The 23,310-nt window shown below is 37.8% G+C and overlaps 1 protein-coding gene and 1 pseudogene across 1 annotated transcript; both read right to left on the bottom strand.

The window, feature by feature from the left end:
* Positions 1-1,045: 1,045 nt before the first annotated feature.
* On the bottom strand, positions 1,046-19,402 carry Sult6b1 (sulfotransferase family 6B member 1). The gene is made up of 7 exons (XM_077792106.1): positions 19,204-19,402; positions 17,838-17,950; positions 14,256-14,345; positions 10,619-10,745; positions 7,240-7,334; positions 3,808-3,964; positions 1,046-1,176 (listed from the first exon to the last, which is right to left on the bottom strand). Exons 1-7 carry the CDS (start codon positions 19,400-19,402, stop codon positions 1,046-1,048), a joined length of 912 nt encoding a protein of 303 aa, XP_077648232.1.
* A 1,643-nt stretch (positions 19,403-21,045) lies between these two features.
* On the bottom strand, positions 21,046-21,259 carry LOC113194670 (BBSome-interacting protein 1 pseudogene; annotated as a pseudogene).
* Positions 21,260-23,310: the final 2,051 nt, after the last annotated feature.

Below are 23,310 nucleotides of genomic sequence, written 5' to 3' on the forward strand. Positions count from 1 at the left end.
CATGTTTGAGGCACTGGGTTTGATTATCAGCACCACATAAAATAAATAGACAAATAAAATAAAGATATTGTGTCTATTACAACCAAAAATATCTTTTAAATGAATTCAATAGGGCTGGGGTTGTGACTCAGTGGCAAAGCGTTTGCCTCACACATGTAAGGCACTGGATTCAGTCCTCAGCACTACATAAAAATAAATAAACAAAATAAAGATATTGTGTCCACATATAAATTATAAATTCAATTATAAATTTAAAAAATTAAATTTTTTAATGTATTTAATAGAAAAATAAAGTTTCTTGACAGCTTCATATGGCCTTCTGCAGTGATATACACAGAGCAGTTGAGCAGTGTATTTTTCTTGAATCAAACATAATATCATTTATTCAACTAATGTCAATACAGAGTCAGAATTAAATTTTCCCCAACAGTAAGTGCTTTGATCCATAGTGGGAAAACGTAAGAGTAATTACAAGGAAAGTACAAAAAATGGTGCATCACATGAAGAGCTCTTCATCTATGCTCAAACACAGATCTAGGCATGTTTCTGATAGTATCTACTAATGCCCTTTTGTGAACTCAGAGCACAAGGGAAGTTAAAATCCCAGTGTAGCCTGGTGCGGTGGCACATACCTGTAATCACAGCAGCTCAGGAGGCTCATACAGGAGGATTGCAAGTTCAAAGTCAGTCTCAGCAAAAGCAAGGCGCTAAGCAATTCAATGAGACCCCATCTCCTGGGGATGTAGCTCAGTGGGAAAGTACCCCTGAGTTCAATCCCCGTATACCCCCCTCCCCCCCCAAAAAAACAGTATAACACATTAATAATAGTGTCCTTTGGGGACAGATAAGTGGACCTTTTCTTCAAAAGGTGAACAAACTTAAATTTGCGCTCAAAGACTTCAGATATTATCATTATTATTGAATTTATATTATTCAGATTTAGATGTTGTTTCGTTATCATTATTTATTTGAATTTTTCATAATTATCTAAATTCAATTATGATTAAGGAAAAGAAAACATTCAGGCCTGCTGACTTGGCGAGAATCAAGCCTGGCAATATGATTCATACTTCAGCTTTACTCCCAGGGGAGTGCCTGTTAAGAGCTCTTGGAATTTTTCATCCATTTCCTGGTTCTGAGTTTCACTGAACAAGTTTTTCCAATCACCAACTTCACCTACAACACAAAAACGCGGCAGACCCAGACATCTGTTAGAATATTTTTTCTTGGTTTTAAGGTATGCCCTACCTGATTTTATTATTTTTGTGCATGCAGTATTTCAGCTTTGAAATGTGAAAATGAACACATGAAAAAAAATTAGACAGCATTAAAAACTAATATAATTTTCCTTGTAAAATGAACACTATCCACTGGAGCTCCTGCAAGGTGGTGTGACATCACTGGGGGAGAAAAGACTCAGTCTTGATGAACTCCTACCACCACTCCTCTCCCAACATCTGGGATCTAAAATTCCACTTTGTGAGGTTAATTTTTTTTCCTCTCTAAAGTCTTTTAAATACTTTAAATACCCTTTGAAAAGTAGCAATTTTTACCAGGTTTTGGTTAAGATAATGAAAATTTTGCAAAAATTTAATAACTCTACCTACCATGAGGGTATGTTATTTCTATCTTTAGAATCTTTTGATGGTGTGTGTTGAAATTGTAAGTTCTATATTGCATAATCTTTGAAATATTTGTTGATATAGAGGGTTTCATGACACAAGGAAAAGCTTATCATATATTAAGGAAATGAAATAAAACACAAAACTGTTTACAAATGTCAACTATATAAAGCATGAACAGAAAAAGGCTGGGATAAAATGCGCCTTTGTTAGGAAACATTTAAACTTTTGACAACATTTGTAAATGGTTTTGTGTTATATTTTAAGGCTTTTCCACATTTTTCTGTGCTGTGAATTTTCTAAAAAAAAATATTTAAAACTATTACTTTGTTGACTTCAGAATTTTTCTATCCTGAATAGTAATTTGATTAACAATATATAGAAAAGTTCAATTTTTCCCCTCCATAAAGCTAATAATAAGGCATAAAAATTAGGAGTAGTTAGGAATCAGACCAAAGCCGGGTTTGTGTTTAATGTTTCATTCATACTGGATTTTTAAAATGGGTCTTCAACTGAAAAATGTATAGTAGAATAATGCAAATGAGGCTCTATTCCTGACTCCATTGTTTATTAGCTACATGACAAAGAAGAAGTAATAACTTTGGCTCCTTTCCTACATTTGTAAAATTAGGGATTTGGGGGCTGGGGTTATAGTTCAGCAGTAGAGCATTTGCCTAGCATATAAGACGCATTGGGTTTGATCCTTAGCACCACATAAAAGAAAAGAAACTAAATAAAGGTGTTGTGTCCACCTAAAACTAAAAAAAAAAATTAAATTAGGGATTTCATCTTTTTTATTAAGAAATTTGATTCCAACAATATGTTTAATAGATGATCAAATGCCCAATGTTAGTAGGTGTCCTTGCTGTTACATGTGCTGCCTTTAAATTTTGTTATAACATACTTTCATTGCATTATATGCAAAAAAAGAAAAAAGAAAGACTGGCACAAGAATTTAGAGTATTTTGATGAAACTCAATAAATCATCTGTGTCAGGGACACCTAGTTGTCTCTCCAACACTCATTTTCTTCTCTTATATTTAAACAGAATCCTGATTCTAATTGGGTAACAATGTGCCTAGGTTTTGTTGTTGTTGTTGTTGTTGTTGTTGTTTAAATCACATTTTCTAACTATTGCTGCAGAGAGAGAGGTGATCAATGAAATGTAAGTAGTCCCTGAATGGCGCCTCCAGATCGTTCTTTTTAAAGGGGGTTCATTCAGATAATGTGCATGATTCTTTCCCTTGCTGGTTCCTTCAACCTGCCTGGACTTTTTTTTTTCTTAATTGATTTTATTTTTTAAATAAATGACAGCAGAATGCATTACAATTCTTATTACACACATAGAGCCCAATTTTTCATATCTCTGTATATAAAGTATGTTCATACCAATTCATGTCTTCATACACGTACTTTGGATCATGATGTCCATCACATTCCACCATCATTGCCAACTCCCTGACCCCTCTCTTTGCCTCATACCCCTCTGCCCTATCTAGTTCCTCTATTCCTCCCATGCTCCCTCTCCCTACCCCAATATAAGTCAGCCTCCTTATATCAGAGTAAACATTGGCATTTGTCTTTTTGGGATTGGCTAATTTCACTTAGCATTATCTTCTCCAACTCCATCCATTTACCAGAAAATGCCATGATTTTATTCTTTTTTATTGTTGAGTAATATTCCATTGTGTATATATGCCACATTTTTTTTTATCCACTCCTCTACTGAAGGGCAATTAGGTTGGTTCCACAGTTTAGCTATTGTGAATCGTGCTGCTATAAATATTGATGTGGCTGTGTCCCTGTAGTATGCTGTTTTTAAGTCCTTTGTGTATAGACTGAGGAGAGGGATAGCTGGGTCAAATGTGGTTCCATTCCCAGTTTTCCAAACAATCTCCATACTACTTTCCATATTGGCTGCACCAATTTGCTGCTTAGATTTTGAATGCAATGATGGAGTACAGCTGCTCTCTGTGTCATCACAGGGGACAAGAAGAAAGGCAGAGGGCACTCGGTACAATAAAAAGGTTATGTATGGAGCTGCCAGTTAAGCAGCTCTGCACTGCCTATTCCAGACTTCTTATCATGGAAGAGGAAAATGCAAGATGAAGTTATTGAGATTGCCTGTTATGTGCAAAGTTATTCCCCAAGTGACATGATACCCCAGAAATGAAAGCAAGTTTACCTTTGCGGAACAGGAATGGGCCAACAGCACCATGCGTCTCCTGAGATTTTTCTCTCATCGCTTGGAAGGTACTCTGGGCTGAGATGGTTTGAATCTGTTCCCCAGTTACAGAGAATCTAAAGAACTCAGCAATTTGTTTTATTCCAGCAGTCAGATTCTGAAAATAAAAAATTTAAAGGATAAATATTTTTCCATGGAAATTAAATTGGTGCAAAGAAAAACTCAGAGTGGATTAAGTTTATTAATCAGAGTGGATTAAGATTATAAAGTCTAACTCCCTAGTTAATTTGCTTCTCTCTTAGATTTCTTTGATACTTTTATGTAAGTATTCAAGATATCATTATAATATATTCTACATTGATTGTACTCTGTAGTTTCAATTCATGACACTCACTGAACTAGATTATAGTATTTAGAATATAAATAATGATAGTAGCATTAATTAGGTAGATTAGAATTTCATCTAGGATGATATCCATTGTATTAAAAAGCATCAGCTTAGACCACCCAAGGAAACAAATGTATTTATATGAGTTTATTCAAATCTTTCTTCAGAATCCTATTTGTAGCTAATGTTTAATTCCACCAAATAAGTCTAATTTTTAAAATCATAAAAGCTTGGAGTTGGGTAAAGTGGTGCATGCCTATAATCCCAGTGACTTAGGGAGCTGAGGCAGGAGGATGGCAAATTTGAGACCAGCCTCAGTAACTTAGCAAGATCCTGTCTCCAAAAATAAAAAGGGTTCTGGGGCTGGGGCTCAGTGGTAAAGCGCTTGCCTGGCACACATCAGGCATTGGGTTAGATCCTCAGCACCACATAAAAATAAAATAAAGGTATTGTGTCCACCTACAACAACAACAACAACAAAAATACATCATAAAATTTTAAAAAATAAAAAGGGCTGTGGATGTAGTTAAGTGATAGAGGTGCCTCCAAGTTTAATCCCCTGTACTAGGAGAAAAAAAAAAAAAAGAAAAAACCTTTAAAGAATCTTAAAATTTATCTTGTCTAATTAACCATGTAAATCATGATCCACCCAACACTGTGTCATAAATATTCTAGAACAGGTTTTTAAACTGTATTCTACAAAACGCTAATGTACCGTAAGACAGCTGTAGACATTTCATGGAGGGAAAAAAAGAAGGGTGATGGGGGTCAAATTCGTTTAAAATCCTTGAGATAAATGAAGGCAAGATTATTTTTCTTTAGACTCTCTCAGAGCCTTTCATGTACCGATCAATCTACAGTGTGGCTCTCCAGAGGAGCTGGCTATGTAATATAGCACTTCCTAAATCTGTTGGTACAAACAACCTCCTTCCAATTTCCAAAAAAGAAATACTAACATCTGGGGCAACACTGCTAGTCTATGGAGCACAAGTTTCAGAAGCATTATTTTAAACTAGAGGCAGAAAAGACTAACTTAAAATGTCTTCCATGTAATATAAATACATCAAATAAACAGAAAAGGTGGATTAAATTGCATGTGCTTTTGATAAGAATATCTCAGGAAAATAGTGTGAACTCAAATTAGGGAGCATTTAACACACTCCCTTCCCTTTGACACACTTTCTTCCTTGAGGATCCAGGACTCTGGTTTCCCTCCTCCCTCACTAACTGCTTCTTTACTGATTCCTCCTCTTCTCAAATTCTTTATATCAGCCATCTCCAGGACTCCGTTCTTGGTCATCTTCTCTTTTCTCTCTCTACACCTACGTATGAAATCTCTGCCTGAAATGCCATCTGTGTGTCAGTGATGCCCAAATTTTATCTACACCTCCCAACTCTCTGTATTCAAGACTTTTATGCTCGACTGCCTACTTGACCTTTTCATTAGGCTGACTAATAACCATCTTACTTAAACTTAGCATGCCCCAAACAAAACCTCTGATTTTCCCCACAGCCCCGCTTCACCTAATGCCATCTCCAACTCACTTGGTGGCATTGGAGTCTTATTTGACTCCTCTTTCTCTCCACACCTTCCCTTCCATCTAATCCACCAGAAAATCCTATTGACTCTTCCTTCAACATTTATCCAGCATTTAACCACTTCTCCTACCTGCACTGCCCCTTCCTGGCCTAAGTTCCCATCTTCCCTGGAAGATGCCTGGATTAGGGCAGTAGCCTCTTCACAGGTCTCTCTGCACTATCTTTGCTCCAGTCTATACTCACATACCAGCCTGTTAAAAACACACCATTGGCTTCCCTGTTCCATTCAGAGTGACAGCAGGAGTCATTTCAATGTCCCGCCATCCTAATGCTTTCACTCCACCCTCAAGGTGACTCTCTTCTACTGGCCTAGGCCTGGCTGCCTTCTTGCTGTACCTTAATCACGTGAAGAAATCAGGGACTCTGCTCTGGTTGATTTCCTCTGCCTGCAAAGCTCTTCCTCCAGTTACCTATTTGGCCCACTCCCTCACCTCCTTCTCAGCTTTGTTCAGATCACATCCCCCCATAGGAGCCCAACTGACCACCTTATTTTATACGGGGAGTTGTGCAGCATTCTAATCCCCCACCCGCTGGCACTTCCAATCTTTCTTAACCGGTTATGTGTGTTTTTTTTCCCCCACATACTACATACATTTTCAAGTTTTCAATTTTATTATATTTATTGTTTATCATTCTGTCTTCCGTCCTTCTCCTGGTAAATAAGTTCTTCCAAAGCACTGAACTTTGTCTAGCCTGAGACTGATGTATCACTCAGGCCAAAACAATGTTAACAGTTTTTTAAAAAATAACACTAACTGGTGCATGCCTGTAATCCCAGCTACCCAAAAGGCTGAAACAGGAGGATGGCAAGTTTGAGGCCAACTTGGGCAATTTAATGAGACTCTGTCTTAAAATAAGATTTTTTTAAAATATATTTATTTTTTAGTTGTAGTTGGACTCAATATCTTTATTTATTTGTTTTTATGTGGTGCTGAGGATCGAACCCAGGGCCTCACAAGTGGCTCAGTGAGTGCTCTACCACTGAGCCCCAACCCCAACCCTTAAAATAAGATTTTAAAAGGGATGGGGATGTTACTCAGTGGTAGGGTGCTCTCAAGTTCAATCCCCAGTATTGCAAAAATAAATAGACATACAAAGAAATAAAAATAACATAAGCTGGAAAAAAATCAATTCACAATCAAATGCATGTTCAATTAGATCAACTGACACTAACCTAATGTTTTTCCATTACTAATTTGGACTATCCATTATAAAGAAAGAATAAATCAGTTACTCTTAAGTTGTTAAGTGTTGTTTTATTTGTGTTAAGTAACAACTTAAGCATTTATGTATGGTTAGATTGTTTTCTAGTAGTGTGTTGCATATTTGGAATATTTTAAAATTGAATATCATATTTGACCATACAACCAGACCTGGTAAATATGTGCCGCACATTGTAACTTATAATAAGTCTTGCTCTAGAATATCAATGAGCATAGTCTTACCTCTTTCAGGTCTTCATATAGTATGAACTTAACATTTTCATTGTCCAGGTGTTTGTTCCAATTGATTGCAAAATCAAAATAGCTTCCCCAAGAAACTAAAAACACAGGGAAAAAGACTTCATATATAGGGAATTTTACAAAACTGAGGTAAAAATGATAGTTAATTTATGCCCTAAAAATTGTTAATAAAGCAGACATATTATTTCTATATTCTGGTCTTCAAAAGCTGGTGGGTATTTTACATATATACAGAATCTCAGAATCTCAATTTAAATGCTAAAGTTTTATTGTCAATACTTAAGTATATTTATTTTTCACAAAACTCACAGTTGAAAAAGCATATTTATACATTCAGTGCATAAAAAAATCAGGGAGAGGATAAGTAACCACTTTAAGGCCACACCATTAGTACACTACAGGTATTGCTATCATTCAGTCAGTCTGACAACAGAGCTGGTACTGCTTAAGGGAGGTAGAAAAATGGGAAACAGCATTCTCTATACTGTCTTACCTCCTGAAGGCTGAATGCGTATCTTCACTTTATAATTAAGGAGGTTGAAGTTCAGAGAGATCAAATGTCTTGCTTACATCACTCAGGTATAAAGTCATGTGAATCTGGGTTTACTTTTGAGCTCTACTACTTAATGGCTATGTGACCTTGTCATGCCTCTACTTTCTTCATTAGGAGATGGGGATAATAAGAATATTATCTTATGAGGATAATACTTTTCTCCAGTATTATCCTTAATAATTATAGTGAGAATTAAAGTTCAATACTGGGTTTTATCATACCACCTGACATGTAGTAACTTCTTAGTAACTGGTATCTATCGTAATTTGTCCAGTATTAATTATTATTATATGATGAGTGATGAAGCCCAATCCAGGTCGTCTCATTCCAAATCTGATGTTTCCAGTGCATTCAGTTGCCTTTATAAGTTGCATCTAAGAAATGTGCAAGGCAGAGGTTCTAACCAAGTTATCACTGCCACATATTATCACTGCCAATCAACTAATTGTGGTAAGAGAATGGATAGGGTGACAAAGATTCCCTAAAACAGGTTGCCCCACCCATAACAAATTTCTCATCATTGACTGTTCTCTTGTGTCATTAATTGAATGACATTTCAGATTTGTGTTAACTGCATCTGTACAGTCTTAGTGAAGAGTTATTAGACAAAACAAAGCATTCTTTTTTAAATTTTTTTTCTTACTTGTCAATGGAACTTTATTTTATTTATTGATACGTGGTGATGAGAATCAAACCCAGTGCCTAACATATGCTAGGCAAGCGCTCTGCCACTGAGCCACAACCCCAGCCCCCAAACAAAGCATTCTTTATGGTGCTTCCTATGTACCCTTTATGGTCTTTTCTTTCTGCTCTTCTCAATCTCAATATTTAAATCTTTGCTTGGGAGCCAGCACTGTGCTCAGTGTTCACACAGGTGGGATGTTACAGCATTTTCTGTGCTGATCACCTTTTTAAAAAGTCCTTTTGGTTGATGTGTGTGTGTATAATGTATACATATAATATGTACATATTATATATTACTCAGCCTTAAAAAAGAAAGACATAGTGCCTTTTATTTATTTATTTATTTATTTGGAGCTGGGAATTGAACCCAGAACCTTGTGCATGCAAGGGAAGCACTCGGTGAACTGAGCTATATCCCCAGTCCTTATTTCTAATAATATGAATGACCCTGAAGAACATTTTGCTAACTGAAAGAAGCCAGACACACACACATACACACATACCTATATTATCTCATCTTAATGTGGAACCTAGAAAAAGTTGAATACATAGAAATAGAGAGTAGGAGGGGCTGGAGTTGTAGCTCAGTGGTACAGTGCTTACCTAGCACGTGTGAGGTATTGGGTTCAGCACCACATAAAAATAAATAAATAAAATAAAGGTGTTATGTCCATCTATAACTAAAAGTAAAAAGAAATAGTGAGTAGGATGCTGTTTCCCAGGTGTAAGGGAGAGAGGTAATGGGAAGATGTAGATCAGAAGGTACAAACTTGTAGGTATGCAGTTTTGAATTATTCAGTTGTGAATTGGTCTAGAGATCCAGTGTACAGCATGAGGACTAGATAGTTAATAACATTGTACACTGAAAATTTGGTAGGATAGTAGATTTTGGCTGCTGTCTCCACATACAAAAAAAAGTAGCTATGTAACATGATGCATGTGTTCATTTGCTTGACTGTAATCATCATTTCAATATATATATATATATATATATATATATATATATATATACACACACACACATAATGCTGTGGTGCATGCTTGCAATCCCAACAACTCATGAGGCTAAGACAGGAACATCACAAATTTGAGGCCAGCCTCAGCAGCTTAGTGATGTCCTGTCTCAAAATAAAAAAGGGCTGGGGGGTATGGCTCAGTGATAGTGGGCCTCTATTTCCAGTACTGAAAAAAAGAAAAGAAAGCAAGAAAGAAGAAGGAAAATGGTTCTTTAAAAGTAAACTGACGGGGCTGCAGATGTGGCTCAAGCGGTAGCGCGCTCGCCTGACATGCATATGGCCCGGATTCCATCCTCAGCACCACATACAAACAAAGATGTTGTGTCCGCCGAAAACTAAAAAATAAATAAAAAATTTAAAAAAAAAAAAAGTAAACTGACCAAACTTCTTCCCTAGGACCATCTGGCGTCAATTCTTTCTTCTACTACACTGCAAAGACTCAAAGAAGATACTATTAATGAAAGTCTTTATTGTTTCACCACTGTACTCATGGCCACTTATAATCAGTGGTACCACAGGCAAATAATCTAATTTTTTTTATTAGTTTCATCATCTGTGAATGAGGCCTTACTCATGGTTTGTTATGTAAGTGAAATTATGCACATAGGACACTTAATTTAGTGCCTAAAGGATTGGTAGACACTAGCAAACTGTGATTATAAATGACCAGAGGTAAAATATTAACACGTTCTAATGAAAACTTACTTCCTTTCTGGCAAACAAATGTCTTACACGTAGCTGCTCTGAGTCAGGATTTTTAAAAAAATCTTTTTTGGTTTTTATCATTGTGTTACCTAGTGAGTTAAGAGACTGAACTAGAAATGCTTTTCTACGTGACTCCATTAAAGACCTTGTCCCACCCCCTGTTCCATAGCCATTCAATACTCCTAGTCAACATATGAATTGTCCAGCTTATTTTTAAATCAGTAATGCATTGCAATTTCTTGATGCCCAGAACTAGTGGTGCTACAAAACTTCATTTGAATGCAACTTTTTAGTTCCTGGATCTACCTAAAACGTTTCTTTCTTACTCTAAAACACCTTTGAGTTTTCATATATAGGTGGTCATCGGTTGAAATAAGGAGGATTCTTTTACCAATAGCCATACCTTGTCCTTTCATGAACTGTCTGAAGAATTCATCCCAAGAGGCATAGCTTGGAATATCAGGGACATCATTGTGGAAATGGAAAAAAGATACCGCTGTATCTTTAGGGTTGCGGAATATCACCAATATCTGGGGAGTGAAAACCAAGTTAATTTATTTAGGTCTATGTTTTGAACATTGGAAGAGTGAAAGGGGGAGCAGTGTCATTGTGTCCAGATGTATATTTTGCACAATTGTGTTAAGAGAGAGAGAAAGAAGGACAGACAGAAAGAAGTCGCAGATGGGGAAGCCTGGGCAGAGGGGAGGAAGAAAGAGGAAGGCAAGGAAGATGGATGTGGTCGAAGGGGGCCTTGGCTAATGATGACTTCAGAAAGTAAAAATGTGTGTGCAGATGATAGAAATAAGGAAAACAGAGCACATGCACCAGAGGAGTCACAGGAGTATCCTGTGAAAGGCTAAGCCCCCAAATAAAATTAAAATTGCAAAATAACTTGAAAGACCATAAGGTTAGAACTGGTGGAGAAGATCAAAGAATGGCAAGGCGCACTGTCTGGGGACCAAGGTGTGAGGTTTGTGCAAGACGGTGATGTAGATGAAGAAGAACCACTAAATTGCCACCTTCTGTCTTCTCTGACGATGATAGAGGTTTTTTTTGGATGAAAATAAAAAGCAAAATAAACACTGTAAAGAGCAAATTGAAAGAGAATCAAATATTGTGGTAGGGTGCCTGGTGGCTCTCCCAGTATTCTGGCTTCCAATCTGATACTTTGTGTTTCAAACCAAGGATTCTGGAGAAGGTCACTGAGCATGTTGGTGAACTCTGGGTATTCTAGGTCACACAGAAGAGCTCAGGTGACTAGAAGCAGGCAGAGGTCATTTCACTTACAGAACGTGAGGGAGACACAGATGGTGCAAAGTTCCAATTGCAATTGTGACCTCCATGTAGGCCAAGTTTCTCCAGGTGGCTAAATAGATTCAAGGCAACATAAAAGAGGAGGCAGTGACCAGTAGGGGGCAACCTGGGTCCTCTCAGATACCGGCACTGCTGAGAGCAGGATTTTTTGGACATGGTTTCTAATTAATAGATTTGAATTGCTTTTGATTGCTTGTATGAAAAATAGAAGAACGTCAGTGGGAAGCAGGAGCAATTAGGCATATAAAGCTGACCAGTACTCAAGTGCAAAGGAGGCTAAATCATTAATGAATATAAACCTATCTGAATTTTATTTTATCCTGAGAGGACCATCGTTAACAATTTCATGGGTGATTGACCTAAAGATTCAGATCTATTTCTATCAAATCAGTAGATGACATGAAACTGAGAGGGAAATAGGATCCCCAAACACCTTGTGCATCTAAAAAAAACGAACTAATGCTAACAATATAAATTTTTTCCCCTGAGCTGGAGGTGTGGCTCAGTGATAGAGTGCTTGCCTAGCATGTGCAAAGCCCTGGGTCAGTCCCTTTACTTGGGAAAAAATTTTCCCACGCAGGGAACCAACCCAGGGCTACGCACATGCTAGGCATGTGCTCTCCTACTGAGCTACACCCCAGCTTCTTTTTTTTTAATTATTATTTTAGCAGGGACTCACTAAATTATGGAGGTTAGCCCTGAACTTGCATTCCTCCAGCTTGAGTTTCCTGAGTCACAGAGATTCAAAGAGGGTGGACCACTGTGCTGGCCGTAACAGGGTAAAATTGAATATTCAGAAAAATAAATTATTAAAACAAATTTTTAAAAAGAGATAAATGGGCTGGGGTTTTGACTCTGATTTAAAGCTTACCATTCCCCCCATCCAAATTTAGTATATTCTTGTCATTTGAAGGATTTTATGTTTGAGGCTTTAACTCATTGAACACTTTGGTTTGCAGTAATTCATAATTTCACAAAGACAGGAACTTGAATTGAGAAAACCAATGGGCGAGAGTATGAACAAATCCTAAGCATCCACCTCTTAACCCATCTGTTGCTCTTTTCTTGCCCTTGTATCCTTTTTTTAATATTTATTTTTTAGTTATAGGTGGACACATATCTTTATTTTTGTGTGGTGCTGAGGATCAAACCCAGTGCCTCATGTGTGTTAGGCAAGCGCACTACCTCTGAGCCACAATCCCAGCCCCGCCCTTGTATCCTGCCAGGTGCAGTGGTGCACATCTGTAATCTCAGCTATTAGGCAGGAAGATTTCAAATCCAAGGCCGGTCTCCTCTACATCTTGACCAGACTTGTCTCAAAATTTTAAAAAGTAAAAAGGGCTAGGAATGTAGCTTAGTAATAGAGCAAACCCTGGGTTCAATCTCCAGTAACCCTTCCCCCTACAAAAGAGAGAGAGAGAGAGAGAGAGAGAGAGAGAGAGAGAGAGAGAGAGAGAGAGAGAGAGAGAAAAGAAAGTGACCAAATGCATTATAAATTACTTCAGCTCTGTTTGTAATGAAATCATTAAGAGGAAAAAAAAAGGCCATCTAGATTTGTGATTATGTTAACTGCATTAAACAGAAAATTGTACGTTAAAGTATTATTTCTAATTTTGTAGATTTTCAACATAAGGAAAAACTGTTTTACAGAGTTGTACAAATTTGTACAATTTAGGGAATAGAGGATTTACAATTGGATGTGCTCAGTCTTGGTCCAGACAATCACTTAGTGGAATTAAAACACCCACTGGGAATAGAGCAGACCGTTTTTAAGGTATTTTCCAATTCTAGGCTCCCAGGATTCTTGTATTGTAGCCACAGGTGGCTAATTCTAGTCCCACTTTCCTAATGTTTTCCATCCTACTCTTCCTTCCTCCTCTATACCTCTTGTCTCTCACCCCTGGCAGTTTAATCCAACTGTTTTCTTTTCCTTTCTTTGACGTTACTTCACTATTTCCCATTCTTCTTTGTGGCATTCAAAAGTTTAAATCTTGATTTTTAACTCACTCTCATTCTTACCTTCTGAGACAGAGAAAAGAGCACCAAGAAAAAAGAACGGGGCAGGAGGAGACCAGGGAACAGAAAACAAAAAGGACCAGGTAAGAACTAATAATTATAAGAAATAGATTAATGAATCAAGATTTTTCAACAAATGATCAGACTAGCCAAAGCACAAGTAGTTCTGCATGCATGGCATGAAATTTATTATTATGTGTGAAATGCAGAAATAAAATAGTTTCAGATCTCAGGCAAGGAGTGATTACCAGAAATAATCAAAGGAAAATTTCTGCTCATCTTACTAGGCTGTATTCTTTTGTTAAACACTCTAAAATAGTCTGGTGGGGTTCTGAAATCTACTAATTGTATAAAACAGATTACAAAATGCTACACCTTTCATTCTATGCATTTGTCTTATATCTTAGTCCAAAACGCATTGGACTTGAACATAACCATAGCAAAAATATCTGAAAAAAGAAACAACAGCAAAAGAAATACTAAATCTCATATTTTGATTATCAGCATTCTATGAGAAAACTCATCATGTTTCTCAAAAACCTAATAGCTACAGGGCTAGAGTATAACTCAATGCTAAAGTGCTTTTCAGGCATATGCAAGACTTTGGGTTCCTTCCCTGGTACCACAGTAAAAACAAATGGAAAAAAACCCCAGCCAATATATACACATAAAAATTGCAAATTCAAATACCAATAGGAAGGGACACTCACCTTGACTTTATGTTCCAGGATGGATCCAGGTAATTTGTCATAATGGAGGTGAGTTGTCAAAATCCTTGGTGACGGAAACTGTTTCATTCTCTTTAAAACATACAAAGTAAGATGAAAGAGCAGGTGTCGTGCATTTGTGTGTGTGTGTGTGTGTGTGTGTGTGTGTGTGTGTGTGTGTGTTGAATCACCCTTTGGTGTGGTATCTAAATAAGAGCTTCAAGCACCACTATCACTGCTTCTTCATTTCTCCTGCTCCCCCTGCAAGCAATTCAATAAAATGTCCTTGCTGGATCCTGCCTATTAATTTCCAATGTTTGTTGTTGCTTAATATTTTTTTGTTTACTTTTTTCTACAGTTGTTTCAAATCTCTTTTGTTCAAGACAGTTTACAATTTGCAATCCGCTCTTTCACTTATTTGGAACTTTTCACATTCAAGTTCTTTTAAATGGAAATATTCAAGTCTTCCCACAGCTTCTGTAAATCCATTTTTAACATCTAGATCTTTTTTTAACCAACTAAATTTCCATGCAAATATCCCAACAGGGGGCTGAGGCTGGGACTCAGCTGTAGCGCACTTGCCTGGCATGTGTGAGGCACTGGGTTTGATTCTCAGCACCACATATAAATAAAATAAAATAAAGGTCTATCAACAACTAAAATAGATACATAAATAAATAAATAATCCAACAGAACTTGAAAGTCCAAAGAATTACTTAAATATCTAGGAAATATATTACAAAAGAAATTCTTGTCAGTATGAGAATTATAAGGTGATTGATTCTTTTTGTGTGTGTGTGTGTGTGTGGTGTTGGGGACTGAACCCAGGGCTTTGTGCATTTGAGGCAAGCACTCTACCAACTGAACTATGTCCCCAGCCCTGGCGATTAATTTTTTTCTGTTATCTATCTCTACTGATAATTTTGGAAATCAAGTTTTCTATTTAATCTGCCAGGATAAAGGGTTTTAACTTAAAATCAGACCTTTAGATCATGTCATGGTGTGGGTGGGGGATGACACTAAGTCTTCAAGTTTAAGTTCCACATATTTAGCAGTCACTCTGTTTGCTATGGCTACGGTATACCTACTTTTTTCAAGTGATAAAATGATATTTGAACATTTGTAGCCAATTGTTTCTGTAAACATTTAGCACAAACCTCAACTCAAGAAGGGAAGTAAAAAAATGAGATTTTTAAAAGGAAAATATTTAAGTCAACAATATTGAAGTCAACAATTGGGTCCAAGTGATGATTAGCAGTGATCATATCTGATTTACATCAAATAGTATTTGAAGTACTTTTACATTCATTCACAACAATCCTTTCAAGTAGATATTGAAACCCCCATTTTAGAGATTAAGACCAGGCTTTTGAGATTTTAAATGCTTTGTGTAAAATTACACAGGTGGTAATTTTCAGATTAAGTGATAGAGTACTGTTTCTACTAAATTACATGGCCCCAAATCACACTGTGACACATGAGAAATAGAAAGGTTATTCAAAGGATTAGAAATATATCCCCAGGGAAAATGACAGTTAACTGCCACAAAATTAGATAAATATATAATACTGTGTTTATGAAAATGTATAGTATAGCCAAACTATGCCATGTAAAGACTATTTTATTTCAGGAAATATATGCATTCTAGAAAGGTTTTCTGTAAATTGAAAAGATTTGTTGGAGGTTACTTGTTTGGAAATTAAAATAGACTTTCCTAGAGAAACAATCAAAAATGTGAAAAAACTTATGACTCAGCATCCCAAACCCAATTTCAATTTTTAAAAATTTTATTTACTTATTTTGGTGCTGGGGATTGAACCCAGAGCCTTGTACATGCAAGGCACGCACTCTACCAACTGAGCTATACCCCCAGCCCTCCTATATCAATGTTAAGAAGAACCTGCTTATCTCAGTGATAGGTAATAACACAAGCAAATGCAATAAGAAAGGTTATATTGGTAAGGTGCATAACAACAAATGAGATGACCTGTGACCCACATAATAAGTTTTTAAAAGAGAAGCTGGAAAGCTAGACATGTGTTAGCATCATTTCAAATGGTTGATGTTAAGCACGGTCATTAGGGGAAAGGTTTTGCAAGGACCCGGAGAAGTTAATGGGATTTTTCATGGGTTTCTCCAATTAAAAAAAAAAAAGCTTCTTAAATCTCCTGTCCACCCATCCTGCCTGCATGTCTGAACCTGTCCCGACTGAGCCTCTACCAATTGTCCTTTAGTGCAGATGACCCTCCCAGGTGTGGGACCTGCAGCCCTGATGTGCCTGCTAGTCCTTCTGATGACTCCTGATGTTCTTTGGCCACCAACCAGACCCAGGACTTGGCACTCGCCTCCCCACCCCACTCCCAGTCAATTATTTCTGCTACTTGGGCCCAATCCATGGAAATGGGCTATCTTAAGTTTGTATTTGTCATCGTGGTAAGACTCTCAGTCACTTTCCATAAGCTATTCCCTAAGTCCCGGTCCAGTGGCTTTCTTTATAGTAACAGCTTTGTCTGCCTGGTGGGAGATTTGGTGGTGAACACTTCTGAAGTTTTATTGAGACTGGGGTCCCCTTAAACACAGCATATCTCTCCCACTGCATTCTGTTGTGTCTAGGGGCCGGGAGAGGATGCTCCCCCTCACTCCTCTTCTGTGTAAGCACTAAGGTCCTCAGGTTTGTCCTGGCTTCTACCACTTTCTTGCCTTCCCTGAGCTGCCAGGGAGCAGAACATCCTGACTCACACCCAAGTCCCAGTATTGGAAAGGTGAGAAATACCACGTGGGGTGAGTTGTTAATGCCTTCCCACACATCAGTGACCTAGTCTCTAAGCTATCACTTGGCCCCTTCCCATCCCTCAAACATAAACACCAGATCATAATTGAGATAGGGAAATAAAAAAATAATGTCTTGTGAAGAAAAGACCAAAAATGATTCCCATAGTATCCTGCCCTTGTCTGTGTCTTCAGAGGTGAAGCTTTTTTAATTTCAGTTCATTTCCAGAGGTTTCTTAGTCTACCTTCCCCCACTACATTAAAATAACAATAATAATATGGATGGTTATGCAGTGTAATCTTTTTTATTTTTTTGGAGGTGGGGTGCAGGGATTGAACTCAGGGGCACTTGACCACTGAGCCACACCCCCAGCCCTATTATGTATTTTATTTAGAGACAGGATCTCATTGAGTTGCTTAGCACCTCATTAAATTGCTGAGGCTGGCTTTGAACTCAAGATCCTCCTGCCTCAGCCTCCCAAACTGCTGGGATTAAAGGCGTGAGCCACTGAGCCCAGCATGCAATGTAATCTTTAAGAGCTGAAATCAGAAAGCATGGGTTCAAATTCTGGTACTTATTAGCCTCTTAACCTTGGGTAAATCTCTAACAGTTGTTTCTTTTGTGAAATGGTAATAAAGGTTGTTTTGTGATAAAATCAGATAATAGCTGGAAAGCACTGAGGATATGGCAAGCACACAATAAATTGTAGCAATTGTTACCATTATTCTAACTGAATTCAGCACTGAGGAATCTCCAATGAGGAAGAAATCCTACTATGATAATTTTTTGCAAGTTTAAAGTCTGTTTGTACTAACCTGATATTTTTCTGAGTCTCCACATTCAAGAACTGGGAATTCTGGACATTCATATTTTTTCTTAGAGACAGCAAATATTAATTCACTGACAATGTGAAGAATCCAATTTGAACCTATAATAAAATCCAGAAAATAAAAGCTCATTAAGGAATCTTGATATAACAAAGGCATGTGGGTTTAGTACATTCATGATAAAATGAAAATGTACGGGCTGGGGATGTGGCTCAGCGGTAGCGCGCTCGCCTGGCATGCGTGCGGCCAGGGTTCGATCCTCAGCACCACATACCAACAAAGATGTTGTGTCCGCCGAGAACTAAGAAATAAATATTAAAATTTTCTCTCTTTAAAAAAAAAATGAAAATGTACAATGAAAAAAGAAAACGTCCAACCATTACCCAATGGGTAGCTTTAGTTCTCCTGTGTTTGAAATAACTCAGGCTATACAAAGAAACCATTTTGTAATAAACAGCATTTACTAATATTAGTGTGAAATCCAATTTATTTTTAAAATTTAAGTTACTTCTCAGATGTCTCCTTTAACAAGAGACATGCTTCTTTTTGAATCTAAAATGTGTCCTTATAAAAAAAAAGTTATGTTCTAGAAATGGTTGTTTATTATATCTTATATGTATTGTTTTACCTTAAATTAACAAATATTTTCCATAGGAGAATATAATTTTCTTTCTTTTTTTGGTGATGCTGGGGGTGTATAATTTTGATTTTTAATCAAAACCCAGCAGTGGGTACAAGAAAGAGAAATATTAAATGAAGCTGACTTTAATAAGCAACAGTTCAAAGAATTAAAAATAGATGGTATCAAAAAGGGTAATTTAGACTCTTAATATCTCATCCTCCATTGATAAAGGACTTTTGTAAAAATGATCTGAGAAACTGGAGGGTCCATGTTTGATCCTGAAAAATAACCGGTGATCCAAAAATCATTACATAAGTTACAGAAACAGCCATGCTTTTGCCTTTGGTCAAAAACCAAGATGAAAATCTCTACCACTATCCAAGCTCCATGGCAACTGGACTTTCCCTCCTCCTGCTTCACCTCTGCAGCCCCACCACCCCACACTTCTACCACCCATCATCCACCATGCCATTTACACAGACCTCTTCCTTCAGACACTGGGGTTTTTAAAAACCCAGCTATTCTAGCTTTTGATCTTACCCCCTGTGTATTTAGTCTTCTCAAACCCCCCTCCTCACTGCTATCCAGCCAGGTTCATGGAAAGATGAACTGTCTTCATCCCACTTTATCTTGCACCCACCTCCAACCTACTCCTTGTTTAAAATGCGCTTCACCCACCTCCAACCTACTCCTTGTTAAAAATGCGCTTACAGGAAATGATTGGCTATTTACCACACTTTGGGTAAGATGCTAGCACAATGTCATCGCTCCTGGCTTCAAAGGTGTCCATCGCTTGGAAAGTTTCTGAAGTACACATGGTAACTGGGTAAGGAATCCCCTGATGGGTGAAGAATAAGCGAGAAAGTGCAGTTTCTTTTGATTTTTCTAAAGCATCATCAATGTACTCAATAAATTTGGACTTATCCGCCATGCTGACTTCCTGCTAGTGAATCTGCTCTGTGCCTGTCCAGGTGCAGGGATTGCTTTTAATGGAGTTAGCATAAAGAACTCCTCCCATTCATCATTTAATTCTCATCCACCTCTTCCCCCTTTTGACATATCATCCTCAACAAAAGGAAAGCCACAGGTGCAAACCAGTGTGAGGATCAGGCAATATTAACCCTGAGTGCCGATTGTATTACCATCTAGGTAACCCGACCAGTGAAAGTCAGAATGAAATCTTCTAATAGAGGATTAATACATATTATATATCTAACAATAGGTATTTAGCTGAATCAGGCATACTGTTTTCCTATTAGCCATCCACAGAATGAAACCCAGTTTTCTTCTTGGTGGGCAGTTTTCCACACACATCCTAGTCAGTGTGACAGGGAAGCAATGGGGTTGCAGTGTAATAAAGGAGGTGGACAAGAGCCCGGACTCGGGGGACAACCTGGGCATCAGGCTCAGGTCTACCATTTATGGGCTCAATGGATTTAGAAGTCTCTTCTTCACCTATTAACAATAGAACATTATGGTTCATAGGGGGAACTGCTCTGTGAGGGGGAGAACTCAATGTGGCCCCGTCTCTAGCCCTCTGGGTTCTGCTCCTGCTGGTTAAGCTCTCTAGGATGAGATCCTGCTCTCTCTAGCAGTTTCCCTGGCAGCTCTTCTCCCCTGTTCCCTTGGGTGAGTTGGCCCACAGTTCCCACCTCCCTTACAGCTTATTGTGGGCCTGGGGCTAATGGGAAGTGAACATAAGTGACATGTTCAACTTCTGGGTCATGTCCTTAAGACAGAAGTTGATGGTCTTTCCAATTCATATCTATTTCCTTTCCCACATCTGGATGGCGGACCTGATGCTGGAGAGCTAAACTTATTAATTTGGATAAAAACATCATTTCAGAGGATGGTAGATCAACAAAACAGAGGAAACCTGGCTACTGGACAACCTAGGAACACAGAATCATGACTCACATCTATGACAAGTCTTCATCTGAAGTGTATGTGTGTTTGTTTTTTTTATCTTCAAATTCTGGTATTTAATAAACATGTAAAGATCCTCTGAATATAAAAGTTATAATTAGTCACTTATGCCTGTAAGTATAAAACTGATAGCAGTAGAAATGAAGAACAATTTGCAATTCTAACAACATGAAAAAAGGGAAAATTCTGTAAGATTTGATTTAAAGTTTTAACTGCTTGTGGTCAACACAAACCACTAGTTTCTTGTTTGTTTGTTTTTGGGTAGTGGGAGTTAAACTCAGGGGCACTTGACCACTGAGCCACATCCCCAGTCCTATTTTTTTTTTTTTGCATTTTATTTAGAGACAGGGTCTCACTGAGTTGTTTAGAGCCTCACTTTTTGCTGAGGCTGGCTTTGAACTTGGGATTCTCCTATCTCAGCCTCCCAAACTGCTGGGATTACAGGTGTGTGCCACCGCACCTGGCAGTACAAACCACTGTTTAAATTCACAAGTTGTACCAATCTTGGGGGTTTTATTTTCATTTATGTGAATTATGAATTTTACTAGTGTTATTAAATACTACTTTCAGCATACAGCCGCAGAAGATTTTTTTTAGTTATCAAGTGGTAGGTAGATAAGGTAGGGTGTTCCCTATGGTAAGTTCTCATCAGTGGGTTATTTGCTGCTGTGTTCTTTTTCTGACATTTCTTGATGGTGAATTGTATCCTGTGCTGCTTGCTGCATTTTCTCCAGTTTTTCCAGAGTCAAAGATTTTAAGGGTAAAAGTTGGGTTTACACAGCACCATTGTGATTACGCATTCCCCAGACAACTGCCCTTGGTTTGGAAGAACTTTCTGGAACATTGACTTCACTTCTGCCATATCTGAATTGTTGCATACATTAATTTTTCCCCCCTGCAAGTTCTGGTCATTTTCTTGCTGTTTTAGCATCTAATCTGGTAATATCAAGATGTCAGAGTTCTTGACTAAAGTCTACGGAAGGAACTACATAATGTCATAATCTTGTAAAGAAGCATCCCTTCCAGACCAATCAGCTGTTGCCCAGGGTAACACTGAGATCAGGCAAAGGAAAAATCTGTATCATGCTGGAGACAGGAAGTCAGGAAGCTCTCTGGACTCTATATATCCTGTCTAGTTTACTTGCTGGATCAAAATTTACTCTTTAGCTTTTTAAATCAAATTTCCATAAATACATATTGTGCCTTTCTTCTTCCTTCCCATTCTCTTTTCAACATCATTACCTTTCTTTCATTTTTCTCCCCAACTCTAAGAGCATAGTCTTTTACTCCGTTTACCTTTCTCTAAACCAATTCTAGCCTGTTAAGAAGTGAGCGCTTGCCTCACCATGCATAACTCCTGGTTATGCCTCATTTCCTTGCTGTAATCATTCGTTTATCAGTTAACATAATAGCTCACATTATTGAACGCTTACATGTACCACACCCTCTATGACACTGCTGAGATGACATGAATGATGTAAGGTAACTTCCTAACAGACCTATGAAATTGGTGTTACTTCATTACCAATTGGCCGGTGAGGCTTGTAGGGTCAAAGTAACTAACTGGAATTTGCAAAGCCCTTGAAGGAGCTGGTATCAGAATGCAGGCCGGACAGCTCAGACTAGTGAGAACAGCAACTATTGAGAGACCTCAGAAGTCCCAGATTTAGTTGTTAGTGCTGGTATATTTTCTTTTCTTTCTTTTTGGTTTTGCCTACCCCCTCCCCCGCCTCGGGCCTCTGGATTGAACCCAGGGTGCTTAACCATTGAGCCTCATCTCCAGCCCTCTTTGGCTTTTTTATTTTGAGACAGGGTCTCACTTAGTTGCTTAGGACCTCACTAAGTTGCTGAGGCTGGCTTTGAACTTGTGATCCTCCTGCTTCAGCCTCCCGAGAGGCTGAGTTTACAGGCATGAGCCACCACACCCAGTGCTGGTATGTTTTCTGATGCTTCTTTACCTGCTACAGAACAAGAATACCAGCCCTTTCACTGGAGGCCAGGGAACGGGGAACTTACCTTCTGAAGAGAAAGATTTTTATGACCACAGGGAAAGAAGTTTTTTGGTTTCTAGAATACTTTATTTAAAAACAACATTTTGACCAAACACTACATTGGATGTTTATACTAATTGTAAGACTCATTTAATTTCAGAAATGTAACATGTGGAAACATATATATCTTAGGATTGAGGAAATCTTATATATATGTCAACAGAAAGTAGTTTACTGAGCAGGATGTGGATGTGGGAGAGTAGATTTTTGTCTTTATTTTACAAGAGGAAAGAACTAATAAAAGAGGGTCCCTAGCTAGGAACAAATATCTGAATATATTCAAATTTGCAAATATTTTTGGTACTGAGGATTGAACCCAGAGGTACTTTACCACTGAGCTATATTTCCAGCCATTTTTAAAATTTGAAGACAGGTTCTAAGTTGCTTAGGGCCTCACTAAGTTTCTGAGGCTGACCTCTCAGAAATGTGAGCTGAGTTTCTGGGATTACAAGTGGTGTACCACAGTGCCTGGCTGTGAATATTTATTTTTAAAAAATTGACTTGTGAAAAGGTAAAATCAGAATAGCTGAGTATCTTAATATTTGTATATTCCACTCCCTCTTGAAGGCCTTATTGTCTTACACAATAATGAGTTGATGTTCACTGTGGTTGGGAAGGTGTTATAAGAATCTCCCTCTCAGAAAAGAAAGGAATAGGACCGGTCTCCTGCAAATTGGCTCAGTGGGATTATCCAATTCAACACAAAGAGTCTTTGTTTTCCTATAGCATAGAATTTAAGACATTGATTCAGACATGATTATTGTTTGCTTGCTTCTTGGGTGAGAGAAATATTTAAAAAGACAATGGTCTGGATCCTGTTCTGACAGCAATACTGTGATTATAAGAGGATTTAGGGGCCTCT

Source organism: Urocitellus parryii, chromosome 12, assembly GCF_045843805.1.
Source record: "Urocitellus parryii isolate mUroPar1 chromosome 12, mUroPar1.hap1, whole genome shotgun sequence".
NCBI classification, from domain to species: domain Eukaryota; kingdom Metazoa; phylum Chordata; class Mammalia; order Rodentia; family Sciuridae; genus Urocitellus; species Urocitellus parryii.